Source organism: Chionomys nivalis, chromosome 9 (genome assembly GCF_950005125.1).
Source record: "Chionomys nivalis chromosome 9, mChiNiv1.1, whole genome shotgun sequence".
Taxonomy (NCBI): domain Eukaryota; kingdom Metazoa; phylum Chordata; class Mammalia; order Rodentia; family Cricetidae; genus Chionomys; species Chionomys nivalis.
In genome coordinates this window covers 80,067,744-80,086,987 of record NC_080094.1, presented here as the reverse complement: position 1 = coordinate 80,086,987, position 19,244 = coordinate 80,067,744, and the positions used below count along the sequence as shown (strand labels likewise).

At 41.6% G+C, this 19,244-nt stretch overlaps 1 protein-coding gene across 3 annotated transcripts in view; it reads right to left on the bottom strand.

Annotated features, from left to right (window-relative positions):
* Ttc17 (tetratricopeptide repeat domain 17) overlaps positions 1 to 15,207 on the bottom strand; it is a 118,331-nt gene extending 103,124 nt beyond the window's left edge. For all 3 annotated transcript variants that reach the window (XM_057781335.1, XM_057781337.1, XM_057781336.1), the window contains exon 1: positions 15,045 to 15,207. In XM_057781335.1, the coding sequence (XP_057637318.1) occupies positions 15,045 to 15,203 (159 nt within the window). In that variant the 5' untranslated portion in view covers positions 15,204 to 15,207. The remainder of the gene's footprint in view (positions 1 to 15,044) is intronic.
* Positions 15,208 to 19,244: the final 4,037 nt, after the last annotated feature.

The window sequence follows — 19,244 nt, the reverse complement described above, 5'->3', positions numbered from 1 at the left end:
ACAATTTCTTTTGTGAAGCCAACCATCCTCCTCTTGATTTAACATTAGACTGTATACTCCTGTTATCATCAAGCATTACATGTGTACACACTCCTGTATCGTCAGGCATTACATGCACACATATCTGTATCATCAGGTATTACATGCACACATATCTGTATCATCAGGCATTACATGCACACATATCTGTATCATCAGGTATTACATGCACACATCCTCCTGTATCATCAGGTATTACATGCACACATCCTCCTGTATCATCAGGTATTACACGCACACATATCTGTATCATCAGGTATTACATGCACACATATCTGTATCATCAGGCATTACATGCACACATATCTGTATCATCAGGTATTACATGCACACATCCTCCTGTATCATCAGGTATTACATGCACACATCCTCCTGTATCATCAGGTATTACATGCACACATATCTGTATCATCAGGTATTACATGCACACATCCTCCTGTATCATCAGGTATTACACGCACACATATCTGTATCATCAGGTATTACATGCACACATCCTCCTGTATCATCAGGTATTACATGCACACATATCTGTATCATCAGGTATTACATGCACACATATCTGTATCATCAGGTATTACATGCACACATCCTCCTGTATCATCAGGTATTACATGCACACATATCTGTATCATCAGGTATTACATGCACACATCCTCCTGCATCATCAGGTATTACATGCACACATACTCCTGCATCATCAGGTATTACATGCACACATACTCCTGTATCATCAGGCATTACACACTTTAACTGCCATTTGTACTTCTCTTTCTACTGTTCGTGTGTAATATGTTCTGAGGTGTATGATATGTAGACAACACAACGCTGGCTATTTTAGGACACTGTCTTGATGCCACATTTGCTTGATGTTCCACTGGAGGTACAGTGGCTAGCCCTCCAGAGGTCAGAACAAGTATGCCCCTCACTGATGTCCCTGACTAACTGAATCAAATTGCCTGAGGTACTTCCCTGTCTATCAGCTGAAAAGACCCAATTAGATGACTTCCGGGTTCTTCTAACGTTTAAACACGACCTCTATCACATTTTTATCAGCCTGACTTATACTTCTGTGGAAAAAATCTACTATTAAAATGAATGAGACTGGCACATTTTCAATTTGCCCATCTAATCTTTACTTGCTTGGAGCAAGGATGATTTTCACAGTTGCAGCTAAAGGCTTCTTCTAGTGCTAAAGAGATGACCCCATCAGAACAATGTTTGCTATGTAAGCATGTGGGCCTGAATTCAAGCTCCAGAACCTACACGGAGAAAGCTGGGAGTGGTGACATGTGAATCCTTGGGGCGTCAGCAGCAAACACCAGGTCTGGGAAGGGACCCTGTCTAAAAACTAAGAGAAAACTAAGAGAATAGGAATGGGGGCTGGAGTTCGAGAGGGTTTCTCTATGTAGCTCCAGCTGTCCTGGAACTCACTCTGTGGATTGGTTTGGTCTTGGAATCACAGAGATCCACCTGCCCATGCCTCCCTGAAGGCTAGGATTATAGTCATGCGCCACCACTGCCTAATTTTTAAATGGGAAGAATTTCTAGTGCACTGAGTCCTTCCCCTGCCCATTCCTCTGCCCATTTTATTGAAAGTCTCTCCCAGTAAATACATTTGGATCATTAATCTTATCTCCTTATTATGTGTATATACAGGCATATGTGTTCGTGTTCATGTGCACGTGAAGACCAGAGGTCAGCTTCATCTATCACTCTGAGATAGGATCTCTTAGCAGAACTTAAGACTTGCAAATTAGGCTAGCCTGGCTGGCCAACAAGCTGCAGAGAGCCTCCTGTTTCTGCTCTGGAATGTCTACAGTCCTGGGATGAGAAGCATGTGCTACTACTGGCTTCTTATGTGGGTGATGGGGACTGAATTTAGGTCCTCATATTTGAACAGCAAGCACTTCTGACCAAGCTACCACCCCATCATGTATTTATTTATTTATTTATTTATTTATTTATGTATGTATGTATGTATGTATGTATGTATGTATGTATGTATTTGTGTGTGTGTTGCGTTGAGTGTGTGTGTACTCACACATGCACAAAGGCCAGAGGTGCCCTACTCAGCTGTTCTCTACCTGAAGTTTTTTTTTTTTTTTTTTGGTTTTTCGAGACAGGGTTTCTCTGTGGTTTTGGAGCCTGTCCTGGAACTAGCTCTTGTAGACCAGGCTGGTCTCGAACTCACAGAGATCCGCCTGCCTCTGCCTCCCAACTGCTGGGATTAAAGGCGTGCGCCACCACCGCCCGGCTCTACCTGAAGTTTTAAGACAGTCTCTCAGTAACTCATCTAGATGGACGAGCCAGCAAGATTTCTATTTCAGCTTTCCCAGTGTTGGGATTATATTCATGTGCCGTTGCACTTGGACTCCTTCTGTGGGCTCTAGGACTGAAGGGAAAGCACATTATTTATGAAGACATCTTCCCAAATCCTGACATATTTTTATTTATTTGTTTATTGGTTATTTGAAACAGGGTTTCATTGTGTCTAGCCCTGCAGTCCTGGAACTCACTTTGTTCCCTGAGTGGCTCCAACTCAGAGATCTACCTGCTTCTGCCTCCCAATTGGTGGGATTAAAGGCATGCACCACTAACACCTGCTAATTTATTTTTGACACAGAGTCTCTGTTAAACTGAGGATGACCTTGAAATTCTGACCCACCTCCCAAGTGCTAGAATTATAGGGGTGGGTTATCACACCCAATTACGCAGTGTTGGGGATGAACACAAGCATTCTGCCAACTGTATCCCTAGTTCAACCTCAATTTTAGTGGTTAATATTTTGTTTTGAGACAGGTTGTTACCGTGTGAGCAGACTAGCTTTGAACTAGCTCTTCCTACCTCAGTCTCTCAATGTTAACCTAGCTCGGGATTAACAAAGCCCTACTTTATTCCTAAAATTTAGGTTACTCATTATTTTTCTTAAAAAACTGTGATGAGCATCCTTCCACACATGTTCTCAGAACAGCAGTCCAGATAAGTTCTTCTCTCTGAAGAGAATGTCTAAGTCAGAGGGAATACACTTCATGGCTTTTGCTAACATTTTCCAAAATAGTTGAATCAACTGAAATTTCTACCAACAGTGAATTTCCATAAGCCTTGAGGAATACAGGAATACATTTAAATCTCAATCTTTTTGTGGGCTTTATATTGGCCATTCTTTTTTTTAAATATTTTATTTATTTATTATGTATACAATATTCTGTCTGTGTGTATGTCTGCAGGCCAGAAGAGGGCGCCAGACATCATTACAGATGGTTGTGAGCCACCTTGTGGTTGCCGGGAATTGAACTCAGGACCTTTGGAAGAGCAGGCAATGCTCTTAACCACTGAGTCATCTCTCCAGCCCTATATTGGCCATTCTTTTATACTTAAAAATATTTCTCCCACTTCACTTTAAATTTGATAGTTTATATACAATATTTTAAAAGTATGGCTCTAGTTAATGGAACTCAGGTGATTATCTTATTTGTGTTTCCTGTCTTTTCAACAGTGAGTGCATATTGATTAAATTTATAATGAAAACGTCTACCTATAAGTATGTTATCTTTGTAAACATCAAACTTGAGCATATTAGGAAACAATTTTGTTTTATTTAATTTTAAACAAACTGCAATGACAAGTAAAAGTCAATGTCTTAGTATTCATATAGACAGTTCTTGTCCAAGGAGAAGGACTCCAAAAATACCAGCTAAATGTCTTTTCTGGACCTTTTCTTTCTCTTTAAATCTTATCTGAAGTCTAATTTATTGCCATTGTCAAAGAACTGGCCAAGGAACCTTTGCACCTGTGCTGCCAGCTGTGGTCATACCATGGCAGTCAGGATGAGTTTTAAGGGGATGGGCTGAGACAGGCAGGTCTGCTGTCAATACTCTCCATCCAGCCACCCTTCAAGTTAAGCCATGATGGACTTTCACCTTCTTTCAGGTTCGGAGAACTGCAAGTTCGAAATATCAGTCCAGCTCTACTTAGGCTCCTGGCTATAACCATGAAAACTTATACACATTTGTGCATATGTGTGTGTGGTACATGTGTGTGCATTTGCACAGTGGAAGGCTATTCTCCAAGACATCCACTCTCCTTTTTTTTTTCCTTTTAGAGGGGAGACACTCTCTCTCAAGGACACTGATTAGGCTAGGCTGGCTGGCTAGTTCCAGGATTTCTCCAGTCTTCACCCTTTCAACAGTGGAATTAGAATTTATGACACAGGGAATATCTATAAACAATGTATTTTCAGCTAGACTATTTGTAACTTTCCAAGAAAAGAAACCAAAATGTTGGATGAGATGAAAAGAGTCATGGATTATTTCTCCATGTATTTGTTAAGAAGCTCTTGTTAACATGTATGAAAGCAATGTAGCTGATTCTGTTGTTGCTGTTTGCTCCTTTGAGACAGGCTGGTCTCAAACTCCTATGTAGCTGAAGTCAAAAATGAACCCCCTGATTTCCCTGCCTCTTCCTCCCAATTGCTGTTTATAGATAGCTGTTTTATATGTAACTCAAATGTGACTTTAATTCAAGCAGTAAATAAGTACTGAACAAATAACAGCAGGCAAAATAATGGCCAATTCATGCTCAGATCTCTAATCTTGTGAATACATTATGCTGTCTGACAAATGAGAATTAAGATGTTAACCAGATGAGCTGTTGCTAATCAGTCTGTCTTAATTAGGACAGATCACAGCTTGGATATCAGGTAGGTACTGTGAAAATATATGGAAGAGGGAGAGTGTGCACGTGCATGAACACACACACAGACAGACGGTCGGCCGCAGAGAGACAGACAAGGAAAGAAAACAAAGTCAGAGGCATGCACTGCTGCTGAGTTTGAAGATACAATGCCAAGAGCCATGGAATACTGGCAGGCACAGGCATTCGAAAAGGTGGGCACTGCCCAGAGCCTCCAGAAAGATGCACAGTGCTGCTGTCCTCTGGACTATGCCTGTGAGTCTCAGGTTGACTTCCAGCCTTATTAACTGGAGAGCAGTAAGTTTGGGTTGTTTAAAATCATTAAGTTTGTGGTCTTCTCTTCCTCCTTCTCTTCCTAAACAGCAACAATAGAAAATAATATAAGCACTCACTAAGCCTAGATATAATACCACATTTTAGCTCTAAAATTCTTAGTGCAATAACTGGGTTACTCAAATCCTAGAAAAGACACTACAATCAGGGCGAGACACTGGGCGATACTGTTACTGAGGTGAAAGGAAATGGCCTGGGGATAACTTTGCTAGTTTATGCTGGAAATCCCCATCCTAAAGAGAGTAACTGGATGTAGTTAAACCTCATTACTAACCCACTGGTCAGGGGATGAAACCAATATGATGCTTTTACTGCAATACAAGTAAGAAACACACATTAATGATAAAAGTGTAATTTTTCTGGGAAGACACAAAGATGCAACTAAAGGTGGCTTTTTGCTTGTCACTCTTACTGATGCTACAGTGCTGCTTAACTCAGGGCAATGCATGGTCTTTTCCTGCAGTGAAATTATGAACAAAGGTTTTGCACATCCCAATTACTGTTGGGCATTTTCAACTGTTGGGGAATATTATTTTAATGTGTGTGACTTTTGTTTATGCTGCATTTGTTTAACTCTGTGAAGCTGTGATTCTTTGCCTGTCTAAAACACCTGCTGGTCCTAATAAAGAGCTGAACGGCCAATAATGAGGCAGGAGCAAAGAGAGGTGGAGCTGGCAGGCAGAAAGTATAAATAGAAGGAGAAATCTGGAGAAGGGGAGGGAGGAACAAGAACAAGGAGAGAAGGACATTGGGGGCCAGGCACCCAGCTATACAGCAAGCCATGGAGTGAGAGTGAAAGATATATAGAAGTAAGAAAAAAGTCCAGAGGCAAAAAGATAGACAACTTAATATTTAAGAGTTAAGATAATTTAAGATTAGGAAAGTTGGCTAGAAACAAGCCAAGTGAAGGCTGGACATTCATAATTAAGAATAAGCCTCTGTGTGTGATTTATTTGGGAGCTGGGTGGTGTGACCCTCAAAAGAGCCAAAAGAGTAAGAGCCAAAACAATCACAGCATTAATATACTGATATATTCCTTTAGCATGATAATTTGCCAATACCTAAGGAAATTAAGAGTAACACATTCTTTAAACTGGTTAACTCCATTTCTAAGAATTCACCTTACAAATACTCATGGGCAGGATACAAAGAGACACACTCACTTGCCATAGCATTATTTGACAGTAAAAAAACCTGAAGACTCTAAAAGCCTGCCAAGAGCACTGGATAAATACATATAGAATACTCATTCAACTGGTTACTATCAAGTCTTAACCAAGAAGGAAGCTTTTTACTTTATTGTGGTTTTAAGCTAGCAAGTTAGTCATCAGACAAAACGTTCCCAGTTGTATGTTTACAAGAGAAATTCATAAAAGTGTTTGCAAATACAAGAAACTTTGAGGAAGAACACTCATTGTGATGTGGCCAGGGAACATCCTACAATTCTTATTCAGAGATACTATGCTCTTAGGATTTAGCTTGTCCAAGCTTTTCATTTGTAACAGGAACCAAGGAACCCTCTTGTCACCTTCAAGTAAACACACCTTCCCAGCTCCAGACCAGTAAAATGATGGTGGCCTATGAGTATGCTGACACGTGTAAATATTGCAGGTAAAAATACTGTATGCAAACACGCTTTTCTCACTTATTCAGTATTCCTTGAGGGCATACCATGTGCCAGGCACTGTTTTCAGTTCTGAGGTTACTTCATTGAAAAGGACAAAGCTGGTGCCTTCTTGAGTGGGCAGGAAATAAAACATAAATGCTATAATATAGCACCAGCAGTGAGTGCTACGAAGAATAAAGCAGAGGAAGTAGACAGTGTTGGAAGAAATGTTTTAGTATGTAAGAGATGCCATCTGAACAGACCTGAAAAAAGAGGAAAGCTGAGCTATGATGGCATCTATAGAGGGCAGTCCAAAGGCAGAAACTTGCTAGGTCTGAATAGCCCCAAAGACTATTTCAGCTTTGAAGGCTGAAACCCAGTACATCACCTAAGATGGACAGTGGACCTGAGGCTGGAGAGGTGAGCAGGCCTCTGGTCTCTCAGGCCTTGTAAGCTATAGCAGAACCTAGCTATTCATCTTCATGTGTGATTGGAAAACCAATGCTCTCATGTTCTCTGATTCCCTCCTATCTGTCCAGCTGACAGTGACTGATGTGGCCACATGTGTTTAAAAAACAAAACAAAACATTTTCAGTGATTCTGGGGAGTACAGACAGACCATCTAGGGCACAAGAGAAGTGGGAAGACCAGCTAAGAACTGTCAGCAGAGCAGGACGGAGGCAGAGTTAGTCTGGACTAGGGCTACAGAAGTGAAGTGGAAATACATGGCTGCATTGGGAAGCACTTTGTAAGTAACAGTGGCAGATGATTTTCAGACTCGGTATGAAGTAGAGAATGAAAGAGTCAAGAACACCAGTCTTTGGTGTCTCAGCAATCTGGTGAATGGAACAGGTTTGGGGTGGGGTGGGTTTAAGGCATGTGTACATGTGATGCCACTCTGAGTGGAGACTCCCAGGAGACATGGAGCTCAGATGAGATTTGGAAGGCTTCAACAGGTCAAATTTTATGGCAGGAGGCTGCATGAGACCATCAGGTGGGAGCAAGACAGCACACCAGTCAACAAAAGTCATCAAGAAAAGGGGGAATCAAGCAGAAAAGAACAAAAGTCATGACCAAGGGGCTCAGAAGAAAAATAGAGTCTGTGTTTTGGCAATCATGAAAGTAAACAGTTCAGTAAGGTAGGAGGAGGCCACTGGGTTGCTAAGAGGTTAAGTACGATTGTTGAGGTTTCTCGGAGCTGAGTGTGGCAATAAGAGAAGTCCTGGGTGTCCTTATGAGAGCTGTAGGGATAACGGGCTGACTGGATTGGCTTTAAGAGAACAAAAAGAGTACACACGTGACTCTTGAGTTATCTGCTGCAGAGCCACACACAGGAGCTTCTGCTGTTTTAGCTTTTGCCATCAGGGAGTATCACTGAGACACAAGTACTGTTCTCCATATTCCAAAGTGCAAATCTGACCTAATATTTGACTTGGTCTGTTGGCAAGACCTCATATTCCTCACTGCCAGCATGCCTCTGTTTGCTTCCAAACTACAACAGCTGCTGGGCCCACAGCTGATTGTAATCCCTGTTCAGCAGTGTAGCTGTCAGCCCGTGTCTGCACCGCCTGGCTTTCTCATTCTCCTCTTACTTTTCTTGTTCACTGTTTTTCTTATTGCTTCTTGACATATTTACATGTCTGGGCAATAAAGCTCATCTTTTGTGTGTAACCCTAGTGAAAGAGAGGATGTTATCCCTTACAGAGCATAACCTGATCAACAGCAGCCGGGCAAGGGTTACACCTGTAGCTGACAGTACAGGAGGGACTGCAGTGGTGGAGGTGGATGTACTCAGACCCTCTTGGGACCACTGCAGTGAGTGTCCAAAGGAACCGAAGACAAGTGAATGGGCCGGACGGTGGTGGCACACACCTTTAATCCCAGCACTCGGGAGGCAAAGGCAGGCGGATCTCTGTGAGTTCGAGGCCAGTCTGGTCTACAAAGTGAGTTCCAGGACAGTTATACAGAGAAACCCTGACTTGAAAGACCTCCCCACCAAAAAAGAAAAAAGATTAAGCAAATAGACAGAACATGGGACAGTAAAGGCTTTCAGAAAGAAATTCAGCATGCTATGAAAACACAAAGAAAATAACACCAAAGTTGTGGAGCTACACATGCAGAGGACAGAAGCAAGGGAGAACATACCTAGGGATGCTTGTAGCAAGAGCAAAACGCGCGTGCATGCGTGAGTGCATGCGTGTGTGTGTGTGTTGTGTGTGATGCTGGAGTGAGGGTTAGCTGATGGATGATTATATAAAGGCTAGAGAGAAGGAAGGGCTAGGCTAGAAGTTGTGGAAGAATTTGGGTCATATCCTGGATACACCATAACCAGGTGATCTCCTTTCTTAAAAAATACCGAAAGTCAGCTGAGTCACTGTGCATGCGAAACTCCTCTCAGATCTGCCTAAATCACCATTGGATCCAAAATTAAATAGTCCATCCACTTCTAACCTACTGAAGAGCAGTGCCATAGGGACTTTGGCCTCTTTGTCAACTGCATGTGGTGTATCTCTTCTTTGGGCAAGAGTTGCTGAGAGTCACTTAGCATGTATGTCTTGCCAAAAGGATCAGCTTTCATGCATCAGCACCGTGAGGAACTTCACTGTGAGCAAGGAAAAGCATCTGTGCTTCCTAGACATCTGCTTGGCTGAAGGCAGATGATTTACACAGTCACCAAATAAACTCTTACATTTGAGTTCCCTCTCCTCTCATTGTACTATGAAATACTTGGCTGAAATAATCTAAATGGAAAGAAAACAGATTGGATGAGTCTTCATTTATTTCCACATTTGCTCTTATGTTTCTTTCTATTCTTCCACTTACTAGGTGATGAGTAGAAAAATGTGTACTTCAAACAGCACAAAATGCATGCTACTGTAGATGAATATGCTTATAATTATTGTCACTACTAAATGATACTCATTAGATGTATGAAAAAGGTTACTAAATTGTAATGTGTATTCTTTTTTACCTTAAATAATTTATTTTTATTTTATTTGAATTGGTGTTTTGCCTGCATGTATGTTTTTTTGTGAGGGCGTCAGGTCTTCGAGTTACAGACAGTTGTTAGTTGCCATGTGGGTGCTGGGAATTGAACCTGGGTCCTCTGGAAGAGTGGTCAGTGCTCTTAATAGTGAGCCACCTCACTGAGCCATCTTTCTAGCCCTGTAATGTGTTTTCTTTAAGAATTCCTTCCTCACAGAAAATACTCCCCTGACACTAAATTTAAAACTTTATGGTTCTAACTTTAGAGGAGAAGGAAACAGTGGTAAAGAAAACAAATGCTTTTTTTTTCAGGCTTCTTATTAACTCTTATTATTATTAAAAATTTCCACCTCCTCCCCTCCTCCCATTTCCCTCTCCCATCCCCTCACTGTAGAACCATGGATTGAAATGTAGGCACTCAATTCTACTTCATTGACAAATGTGTATATTTTTATGCCAAAAACATGTTGATTTTAATTCTGTCGTATAAGTTGAAATTAGTAATGGTGATTCACCAAGCAGTCTTTCAGTTGTTCCAGATTATTTTGATTATACTCGTTTTTTTTTTCTGTTTCCATATGAATTTTTATTAGGAAGTGAGACGATAAAAGAAAACTTCAATCCAAAAAAGGAAAGAATGAAAGAAAGAAAACAAATGTTACACTGTGGAGACAGTTGGTAACAACAGAGATTCTTCCAAGGCAGAGACTTAGCTAGCACATTTCAAGAGTTCACTTGATAGGAAATGAGCCAGGCTTGGAAGCATGCACCTGTAACCTTACAGTTACAAAGTTTAAAGCTCAAAGTCATCCTACATGGTGAGTCTGAAGTTAGCCTGAGATACATGAGAACCTTTCTAAAACAAATGAAAAACAAAACAAAACAACTCACAAAAACTAAATAGGATACGAGAGACTGCAGAGGGTCTATAGGCTAATCCAAAAATTTATTTAACATTCCTTATTTAGCAGGTATTGCGGGGTGGGGGGAAGGAAAAAGAAAAAAACCTTGGCCTGATGGGTATTCTTATAATCTCAACACTTGAAAGGTGGCAACAGAATGATCAAAGAGTTCAAGACAAGCCTCTGTTACACAGTTACTTTGAGGCAAATCTACTGACATGAGACTTTTATGTTGAGGCAAGCCTAGGCTACATGAGACTTTGTCTCAAGAAACAAAGAACAAGAAAAAGGAAGGAGAAGGGAGGAGAAGAAAAGCTGCTACATTATCGTTAAGCAAAGAACATCAAAATTAAACAATAAAAGTATTTAATTGAATTTAAAGAAGTAGGGGCCATGAATTTGAGAGAGAGAGAGCAGAGGGTTGTATGGGAAGGGTTGAAGGAAGGAAAGGGAAAATGATGTAATTATATTTTAATTAAAACATAAGAAATACTGGAAAATACTGTCGAAGCTTATTCTTCAGGAAAGCAGCCAGCAACAGCCCCGGTTATGGTCACGGAGAAGTTGTCTACATTCTCTAGCTGAAGCATGCTTGCTTTCCTTCTTCCAAGTGAACGTGTGTGCGTGCGTGTCACAAGCGCAAGTCTGTGTTAGAGACATGATCTTACATAGCCCAGGCTGGCCATGACCTTGCTAGAACCTACTGACAAGGATAACAAACTACTGACCATCCTGCCACCACATCCCAGTGCTGGCATTACAGACGTGTACCACTGTACCACTAAACCTAACTCTGAAGCCCATTTAAACACCTAAGGATGATGTAAGTTTTTTTTTTTTTTTTTTTTTTTTTTTTTTTTTTTTTTTTTTTTTTTTGCCTAATTACACAGTAGATCCTCACACTAACTGGTGAATAGCACACACTCATCTAATCCACAGACTGAGTTCAAGTTAAGGACCCTTGCTTAAATAAGAAATATAAAGTAGGATCATCAGTTTTGTCAGTCTGACTCAACCGAGAACCACTGGCGTGTCTCAATGAGGGACTGCTAGATTAAATTAGCCAGTGGGCATCTCTTTGGGGAATTGTCTTGGTTTTATTAATTGAGATGGGAAGACCCATCCTCTGTGGGTAACAGTATTCTCTGGGTTTGGGGCCTGGACTGTAAAAAGGTGGAGAAAGTGAGGGGAGCACTGGCCTATATGTGTTAACTCACTGCTCTCTATGGCTGTAATGTGAGTAACTGCTTCAAAGTGGTTGCCTTAAGTTCCTGCTACCCTGACATCTCTGCATGTTCCTATGAGGGACTGTAACATGGTGTGATGAACTCCCTTAAAGTGTTTTTGTAAGGGTATTTGGTCAGAGCAGCAGGAAGGACAATGAAGACAGATAGATCGTCTTTCTCTTTTCCAGGCATGGGGGCAATGAATGATATAAAAGGTATCCCAGAACCCAAAGTTGAGAAAAAGCTCGCAATTGTGGTCAGCCTTTTTCTTAATCTTTGTCTATGGTGGGAAGAAACATAACAAATGGAACATTCGCTTCACAACCCAACTCCATGACTCCCTAGAGTATGTTCTGGAGTTCAGTGGTAGGAAGGTATGCTTCTTAGCTAATGCAGGGATTGTGGAAAAGAAACACTCTGATTTTCCATGGACGCACTGGGCACTTGTAGCCAGCAGGAACCCCAGTTTTTATTGTGAAGAGGCTGACTGCAGGAATGTAGATCTGCCTGGCTGAAGCTCCAACTCAACCCACCTAAGGACAGAGGGTTTCTACACTTGCACAGTCACAAGCCTGCAGCGTTGAACTGGTGGGGATTGATCTTTAGGGTCTGCTAAGGCTTGAGATATAAACCCAATGAATACGCACTTCTCCCGGTAAAGACTCCATGCTGTACTTAAAACTAACTGCAATGATGGAAATGCCCCTAATTAAATATACACTTTGGGCAAGTCTGATTTTTTTCCCCTGAGAGATAGGATCTCATTATACAGATCTGGCTGGCCTAGAACTTGCTAAATAAGTAAACCAGGCTGGCTTCAAACTCATAGATCCACCTGCCATTGCCTCCCTAGTGCAGGGATTAAAGTTGTGTCCACCACTGTTGGCTCCAGTTCTGATTATTAATTCATATAAATGTCTTCACATCTGCTGTGGAAAAATGACTATGCTGTAGAAAAATACTGACTTACATATAATTAGAAAAAGTTTAAATATAAAAATTCAAATAATCCGAGAGGCATTTGCCACTCTAATTTTCTAAGATTTTCTACTTCAGTTTGCCCATAGCTCCTTCTTGATAGTAGGTCATTTTAAAACTGAAACCACATTTCTGCTCTTGGCTGAGTGACAGAAGCAAGAACCAAGCAGTGGGAATTACATATGCCACTTAGGATACAGTATATATTCTGAGGACTAACTATGTTTCGAACATATGAACAGAACTACAGTATCCCCAAATTTGTGTACTAATATATACCCAATGTGACCACTGACTGTAATCTAAACTATGTTTATTAGGTTTTGCCTGAATTAAGTTTATTGCCAGGAAAGGACACAGGAGTTAGGCAATTATTGGTGTCCAAACAAAAGCTGCCCACCATATCCAACTCCTATTTTATTGATTTGTACTGATTTCCCTTTAGATTAACTCCATTCTCTCTATCCCTACCCTCCAGTTATCACACTGTTGCGTGCAACTTAATTTTTTATAGAATAAAGTTTCATGGCTGCCAGAACTCAATGCTGCAACTTTTAATGTGCAGAGAATTGGAAAAGTCAATAAAAAGGGGTCATTAAAAAAGACACAAGTAAAAAAGATTTGCTTTTTTTAACTTTAAGCCTAACTACTTACTGAAGGGATGACTAGGCAGTCACAAGATTTGGCCCTTTTCTGAGGCAAGTTACTAAAACCCCGATTTCCCCTTCTAAAACGTAGATCCAGTGTGCAAAGACGGCATTTGTTAACAAAGCCAAATCCAATTTAACTTTTCCATTGCATTTTAAGCACATAAACAATCCATATCCATCAATGAGTCTTCACTTTTCAGATGGGCTACTTTTTCAGCCAAGTGGCAGGACACCAAAATGGGAAGGAGAAGTCAATGTCATAGAGTATAAATAGCTGTGGCCAGAAACAATATAGCAAAAGAGCCAATAGGAGAAGAGCTCCCCAAATTGCAGTGTAAGTACTCATTCAATGTCTCCCTTCATGAGGGCCTCAGAGAAAACCAGCAACAGCAAACAAAAGATGAAAACAACGAATGGATACAAGATTTCTAATCTTATGTCGAAAAGACTGCCTTACTGTATCTTCTAGGGTTTCTGAGAACCTTTTTAAGCCTCAGTTGGAGCTCAATGAAAATTAAGCTGGAGCTTAATATTCATGGAAAAGAAACCTTTTAAAATGGGAGACAGCTATGAATACACGCGAGTAAACAGTATAATAGAAAGACAGGCTGACTTTTTAAAATTATATTTGTTTAGATTTAGTGTTTCTACAGTTAACCCGAAGGATCACTAATTTCACGCGACTTTAGTTAAAACATTAGAGTTACTATGCTTCAATTGCATGGAGTACACATTTCACTTTTTAAACGTCTGCTGGACGTTTTCCGATAGTTGTCAAGCACTGAAAGTCATTTAAGTTTACAAGAGTCTGTGGTGGAAGGTGAGCACGCGCGCGCGCACACACGTACTCTAAGCATCAGCAGTATAAGCGCAACTGCGGGCATCAGAAAGTTACATAAGAAAAGCAGTGTGTCCTTTGAGAAATCAGTTCAAGCATACAATAATCTAGTAAACTAACTGCATATGCTGCGTGCCGGGCTGGGTCACAGGAACTAGGTAAAGAAGCAATGAAAAAAAAAGACGCAATGAAATGAGGGCACTTAAGAGCTGAATGATGCAGACAATACCACCAGAGGCATCTTCTGGCATTCCTTCGGAAGGAGCAAGAATGGGTTGTCTTTAATGAGCCTGAGACCTGGCTAACGGCAAAGCCTAAAACCACCATATCCTGAAACAAATCCCACCATGTGGGAGAGAAGACTGGAGGAGTCGCTTTAAGTGATTGATCCATTCACTAAAGCTACCCTGGCTGTCACCGGCCTGGGACTCACGCACTCCCCGGCACTGCCACCTGCTCTCTGCTTCCTCGGGAAGAGCTGGTGGCGCGCGGGACCCGGCCCACAGGCTCCCAAGGCAGAACTAACGATGCCTATGTGATTCCTAAACCCCCAGCTCAAGTACAGGTTCCCCAGGGTCGGTTCCGGGACGGCGCGCGGCCCCACGGTGGAAGGCTGAGAAGTTTCCCTCGGCGGAGCCGGGGCAGTGAGACCCGTGGGGAGGGGGCGGCGCGGGGTCGAGCGGCCCGCGGGGACCACGGGGAGGCGAGCTGGGGGCGGAACCGCGCGGAGCCTCCCAGGGGCCCGGCTCGGGGATGCCCCTGACGGGGAGAGAGGGACACCCTGGCCGCTACCTGCTGCTGGATCTTCCCGTCCTCCGTGACGACCCAGTGCGTGGTGGCCAAGGCCCCTCGAGCCACCACGCTCAGCAAAGCGGAAAGGCTGAGAAGCCACCCTGGGCCAGAGCGAGGCGGCAGCTCGAACCGGCCGCGGACCCCTATTGCCGCCGCCATCTTGCCCCCCCAGCCGGGTCGCTCACACCGGAAGCGGAAGCTACTCGTCGCCGTCTGCCATCTTGGGGAGGTCGCCTCTGGAGCAGGAGGAGGAGCCCGCAGGGTGTAGCGGGCTCCCTACCGTTCCCTTCAGCATCGCTTGGGGCAATTGGTCCCGCTATGCCTCGGAGCTGGAAACTGCCTTTAGTTATCCTGTAGGCTATGTGATCTCCAAGCGTGGGAACCAGAGGGGGAGACAGTAATAGCAGACTAGGTGGAGCTTGAGCAGAAGTGAGAAGACTGGCTGGTGGTTCTTTTTAAAAAGTAAGTATTATTTCCGGTAGTGCAATAAAAGATGTGCTTTCGAACTACCTAAGACAGGCATTATTCTTACAAGGTTCGTAATGGAGTGTCAAGCGGCCCACTCCTAATGTAATGCGCGTGACGTAAGGAATTAAAAAATTGCTCTGGTTAACTTACCAAATACAAAATTGCAGTTCAAGATCTGCATATATGATCGGTGTAGATACTTTAGAAAGCGATGTGTACTTACAGATCAGTCACATCTGTTAAGGCCCAGAAGTGTTCCCTTCTGAGCCTGAACCGCAGCACGTGTCTAGTGGTCCTTGGTGGGCAGCTCCAGTCTAAAGGCCTGGGTGTAGAGCCCAGATATTGGCATCTCCAAGGATTGTATTAAATATGCCAAGTTTTCAGCACTTGTGGCCTCCCTCCCCCACGCCCTGCTGAGTTTTAGGGAACGTCTCAGATGACTGATTTGCATATTCAAGTTTGAGGCTTCCTACCAACAGGTAGCTTAGGTTCCAGCTTCTACCAGCTTATGTTCTTACAGAGATTTCATGACTGCCAATAGTATGACGTATCATTTTGTGTTGTCGCTGTTATGCTTTTTTCTGTTGGGAAAAGGATAATAGTGCCCTGCCACCTCCCTATATAGGTGTTGCAGAAAAAAAAAACAAAAACAAAAAAACATCTGCCTCATGCTATGGGCACTGGGGCCATGACATTGTTTAGTTCTGACAGCAGCTTGGTTTTGTTTTTGAAATGGAGTCCCCATATGCAGCCCAAGTTGTCTTGAGATTTATTATTTAGCCCAGGCTGGCCTTGAAGTCTTCCTTAGTCAGCCTCTTGATGCTGGTATTGCTGTCGTAAACCATCAGGCCCAGCCCCAAGGGCAGCTTTTCTTAAAGTACTGTAACATTCATTTTACTAAAAAGGTGCAACTTGGGGGTACAGAGATGATTCAGGGCTGAAGAGCATTTCTTCCTATTCCAGAGAACCAATGTTGGACTTACCTCTAACTCCAGCTCTGGGGGAATCCATCTTTATGTATGTGGCACAATTCTCATATACAAACACACACATACACCATACATATTTATCTGCCTTTTGCGTGACAGTGGAGACTGGGCATGTAAACATGAACACTGAGCAACAAGTCAGGATGTTTACTAGGTAATTAAAATATAAATAATGGGTGTGTGATAAGGGTGTGTGTGTAAGAGTGTTACAACCAGGTGAAAAAAGGCTTGGCACAAATGATTCAGGTAAAGTGTGGTAAAGGTGATGCTGGTGTCAAATTGTTAGGGTCTCATGTGTCATTGAGTTTAATGTAGACAATAAGGAGTATAACTGAGTTTTAAAGTAGTGACACCTTATTTTTAGATATTGTCATCTACTGTAAAATAGGTGGCATCATGATTTTTTTCTTTACAGTGCTAACGAATGAGCCCAGAACCCTGCATACCTAGCCAAACACACTACTAATGAGTTATGTATCTCTAGCCTGTCATTTAATAACTTGTGTTTAATACACCTACTTGGCTTTAGAACCCCTAATATCACGTTTTAACTATTAGCATTTCTTTGGCATTTATCCTTTGGAAAGGAGGCAAAATTAGTTTCTGTGAACTCAACGGATCATCCATTTGTTTTTCATAGATCATAACTAATCCTTGTCCATTGAGACAAGATTGTGAGAGCTCTCCATGGTTTTCTGTTGTGTAACTCATGTTCACAAACGTAGTTTCTAAGGAAAAAACCTACTGTCTCACACAACTGGTATCAGGGCTACACTCTGAAGCTTGGTGGTAGGGTTGGATGAGGTATCCTCTTCGAGCTCATTCAAGTTCTTGCAGGTTTTAGTTCTTTGCTGTTATAGGACTGAGGTCAGTTTTCTTGCTGGCTGCTGACGAGACATTAATATGCAAAACACCCACTATATCTTGCCATGTAGCTCTCAACATGGCCATTACTTTTAAGGTCAGCAAGAGAATGTCTCCAGTGTTTGAAATTGACTCACTACATCTCTAGTCTAGATTTAATGAATTTTTGATAAGATTTTCCAAGTGAATAATCTTTTTTACTTAACCCTAAATTAGCTTATTTGTGACTATGACATTTGCAAAAATACCTTTGGCCAAATAACATAGTATTTCAGGAAATTTCACATAGCTACATGTGTCTTCCATAGTCCAGGTGGATCTTCTTAAATCCCAGTCTTTATTAAAGTGTAAAAAAACTGTATATATTCAGTGTACAAGGATGTCTATGAGTCTATGAACACCATTCCTACTTTAGGCATTCTTAATGCAGAGAAGAGTGTTTGCTTATTTCTTCCCAGCCTTTACTTGTGCTTCCTTTTCTCCAGTTTAAGGTATAGCTCAAATCCTAGTTTGTAAAAAAAAAAAAAAAAAAAAAAAGTCAACTTTCTTGCCAGGTCTAAATTTTGTAGCACTAATGATACACCATACTACTTTGTGATATACTTTCTACATTTTGAGCACTGAAACACTTTAGTAATTTCTGTAAAGGTTCTTAGGTCTAGTCTAGTGAGACACAATACACAGTAAAACTAGGAAAAGAAAATACAATACAGGTAGTCAGCAAAGGCAAGCAGAGCGAATAAACTTTCTCTCCTTGGTAAGGGAAGCTGCCCAGAGCAGATGGCAATATCCTATGTAATACCACATCTGAAAGATCCCAAAGCACTCTGGGTATTGTATTCTAGGTAAAACTGGTATCACTGAGCATAAACATGTACAACATACCTCTAGAAAGAACAAGGACACAACCCTTATGAAGGTTTCTGTCCCCAGCTTAGATCAGTTCATTCTTGGTATGTTCTGAGAAGTACAAGCAGGACTGGAAAAAGTTGGGCTGACTAAGGCCATCTAAGGAGTCTGTCCTAAAATTCTTTGCTTATTTAACCTAGGTAAAAATGGGAGGAATTTCTTATGTTATGTATTAATATTACATATATAGTCTTCTTGAGTAGCCATACTTAACTTGTGGCTGGGTTTTTCAATTCCCAAAAATAGCTTTCCCCACTTAAAGTGAGTAAAATAATTATAAATCTCAACCTAAATGTGCTATTTACTTCTCTTCCCTAATTCCGTGAGACAGGCACTTTAAAGGGAGGGCTTATTGTGGTTCCCAGTTGCAGGGGTTTCCGCTCATGCTGGCCCCATAGTGCTGAGAATGTGACAGTGGAGGGTGAGAAGCAATCAGAGGAGAGAAAGTTGACTAGGGACACAATAGACCTGTAGTTTTCTTCACCTTCAATTTCATTCCATTGCAAACTCATGATTCAACCATTTCACTGAAGCCCACCCCTGAATACTGTATTAGAGACCAAGCCTTCAACACACAAGCCTTTGAGAGACTTTTCATATTCAAACCATGGCTCTAGAATATTACTGTTTTGAGTTTCTATATCCAGGTAGTCATGTTACTTTTTAAAAATCCTGTTCAATGCACTTATTTTTTTCTTTTCCATTCTACATGCATTTCTTTCCTTAGAGAAAATATAAAGTGCTAATGGGAGAACTGACAATACCTCACACTGTGAATCAATTCTTAGGTCAGTATGTAACAGGAAATGTGCAGTATGTAACAGTAACTGTTAAAGGTTTATTTTTTTTTTAAATTATGCATTTATCTCTGTATGTGGGTATGTACACATGAACATAGATGCTTGTTGAGGAGGAATATGTGTTCAGTCCCTTAGAGTTACAGGCATAACTGCCTAATGAGGATGCTGGG